The 2,339-nt window shown below is 45.4% G+C and overlaps 1 protein-coding gene across 1 annotated transcript; it reads right to left on the reverse strand.

Annotated features, from left to right (window-relative positions):
- Positions 1 to 218: 218 nt before the first annotated feature.
- On the reverse strand, positions 219 to 1,518 carry LOC103697549 (remorin 4.1-like). Its single transcript, XM_008779428.4, has 2 exons — positions 707 to 1,518; positions 219 to 633 (listed from the first exon to the last, which is right to left on the reverse strand). The coding sequence occupies exons 1-2, from the start codon at positions 1,292 to 1,294 to the stop codon at positions 442 to 444; spliced, it is 780 nt and encodes a 259-aa protein (XP_008777650.2). The 5' UTR covers positions 1,295 to 1,518; the 3' UTR covers positions 219 to 441.
- Positions 1,519 to 2,339: the final 821 nt, after the last annotated feature.

Consider the following 2,339-nt stretch of genomic DNA (forward strand, 5'->3'; position numbering starts at 1 on the left):
ACTTCCTCTGTACATCTCCCCAACATTTCCCGGCCAACACCACCGCTCTAAGCATTCCACCGCAAATCGAAGTACTCAAACAACCTTGTCATCCCAATATGAACATCTGGCCATCTCCCATGGCCAAGCCCTCATTAGGTTAGCCATATTTTTAGCTTCTCACAAGATACCAGATGCCATGCCTATCATAACATCAACAAATGTAGAAGATAACTCTCTACTTGCTCCAAACTCATCACCACATTTATTATCAAACATGCATTCTTAATCTACAGCAAAGTTGGCCTTCAGCCTTAAGATGATTTCTGTCTCCATTCAAATCACAGCAGAACTCACTATAACTGAAAGGTTCCAAGGACTGCTTAACTTACAGCAGATCAAACACAAAAGTATTTGTTGAAATAACAAAACGTGAAACAGAGGGAGGGAGCCGAAGCATAGCTAGAAGAAGGAGCGCTTGGAAGGAGCCCTACCCACAGCCCTCAACAAAGTAGCCAATTCCAAAACCTTCGCCACCTTCGTCCCCCTCTTGGACTCCGCCGACGCCCTCTTCTCCTCGGCCTTGCGGTGCGCTCTTGCCACGTCGTTCTGCATCTTCTCGATTGCCTTGGCTCTCTCCTCATCCAGCTTTCTCTATATAATTAATGATCATCTCATCAACAATTCACTAAGAATTATCGGATTCAATTTTCGTGATATTAATTACCTCTACTTTCTTCAACCATGTCGTGGCCTTCTCGACCTGATTGCTTTCCCATCCATTGATTACGACGTCCTCTCGCTTGAACCGGTTGTTTATCTTGGCGATCTCGGCAGTCTGCCACGCCGATATCTTCGACTCGACCTCCTCCTTCTTCACCCGGTGCACCGAGACCTCCTCGGAGGGGGCGAGGGAGTCGGCCGGCGGCGGTTCACGGCGGGGGGAGGGGATGGGGTTGTTATCGGGGACGATTGCGAGCGGGTTCGTCTCCTCGAGCTCATCCTCTCCGATCCTCGCGAGGTTCGGCGTCTCATGGTTGCCGTTGCTCGTGCTGCTGTCGTTCTGCATGGTGGATCCGGCGACGACCATGGCGTTGAACTCCCTGCTCAAAGTCGAGAAGTGCTCGCTGAGGGTGTCGCTCCCCGCGGAGAGCGGCGACGAGCGGTGGCTGCTGGCCTCCCACGACTCCCTCCTCCGGCCGCGGCTCGACGACGGCTGGGACGACGGAGTTAGTGCGTGGATGTCGCGGAATTCGGTCTCATCGGCAGCGGGGGGGTCTTCTTCTCCGGTGTGAGGTCTTTGATCATTCAACATGTCAAGGTGGAGGGTGCAGGGAAGAGCTTACGAGACCGGACCAGGTGGGTGGAGTAGTGGAGATGATGAGGGATCCGAGTGACCATTTGTTTAGGGAAAGGGAGGCTTCACCTCTTTACTCTTTAGTGATGATGGCGTGAGAGGGTTTGAGCCACATATAAAAATAGGGATTGATGGAGTGAAAGCAACACCGAGGGCTCCAATGGAAGGAGCAGGGGAATGGGAAATAATAATGGCGTAGCACACTAAGCACTTTGTTTCTTTGTGAGGAAACTAGTTTGTGCACCTACCTACTACTAAGCACTTTGGTGGGGATGTTATTGTTTTTGATTTTAACCGGTTATTGTAATACAAGTGCTTTTCTCCTGATTTGATCGCACTTTGAATGGTAGTAGCTCATGTCAATCCCTTAAATTGATTGATCATGTTTCCACTAGGCCACTATTATTCTTCATGAAAAAGGCAAAGACACTTGCAACTTTGGCTTGCTTGGCACTAACTGATTGCCTATGATCAATCCATATCAAACGTGCTTTAAAATTATTATTTCTGTGTGCATTATTGGAAGTACCTTCCATATTTGGGTATCTTTCTTTAGTCTTTAATTATACTAATTCAAATGGTTCTAGATTGATGCACCATGGGAAAAAAAATATATTTTGAATTGGTTTTATTTTGTTGTGCCCTTTAGTGTGGTTCATAAGATGGTATAAACTTTCATTTGTTATGCACCAATTAACGGGGACCCTAGTAATAAATTATTGCTTCGATAATAGAGAAATCTCACACAAACTATTGTACTATTAAAGTATAATTTTCTTTTTTTTCATTTATAGTGCCGATGGAAAGAGAATGGTAGTAGAATTTATCTCCAATAAATTAAAAGCTGAGGTATTCTTATCATCATATATCCAAAATAAATTATCTCAATAAACTGGAAATGGTCAAGGCTTAGTCATGCAATGCAAAGATTGTAATTTTTTTTTTTTTGGCGGATAGCACTATAAAGGATTAACGTGTTCTGCATGTCTGGAATAGAAAGGAA

Source organism: Phoenix dactylifera, unplaced genomic scaffold (assembly GCF_009389715.1).
Source record: "Phoenix dactylifera cultivar Barhee BC4 unplaced genomic scaffold, palm_55x_up_171113_PBpolish2nd_filt_p 000130F, whole genome shotgun sequence".
Classification (NCBI taxonomy): domain Eukaryota; kingdom Viridiplantae; phylum Streptophyta; class Magnoliopsida; order Arecales; family Arecaceae; genus Phoenix; species Phoenix dactylifera.

Excerpts from the sequence above, each read along its gene's own strand:
- LOC103697549 (XM_008779428.4), bottom strand. The coding sequence starts at position 1,294 with ATGTTGAATGATCAAAGACCTCACACCGGAGAAGAAGACCCCCCCGCT. Across the intron at positions 634-706 it reads CATGGTTGAAGAAAGTAGAG|AGAAAGCTGGATGAGGAGAG; the intron begins GTAATTAATATC and ends TTAATTATATAG.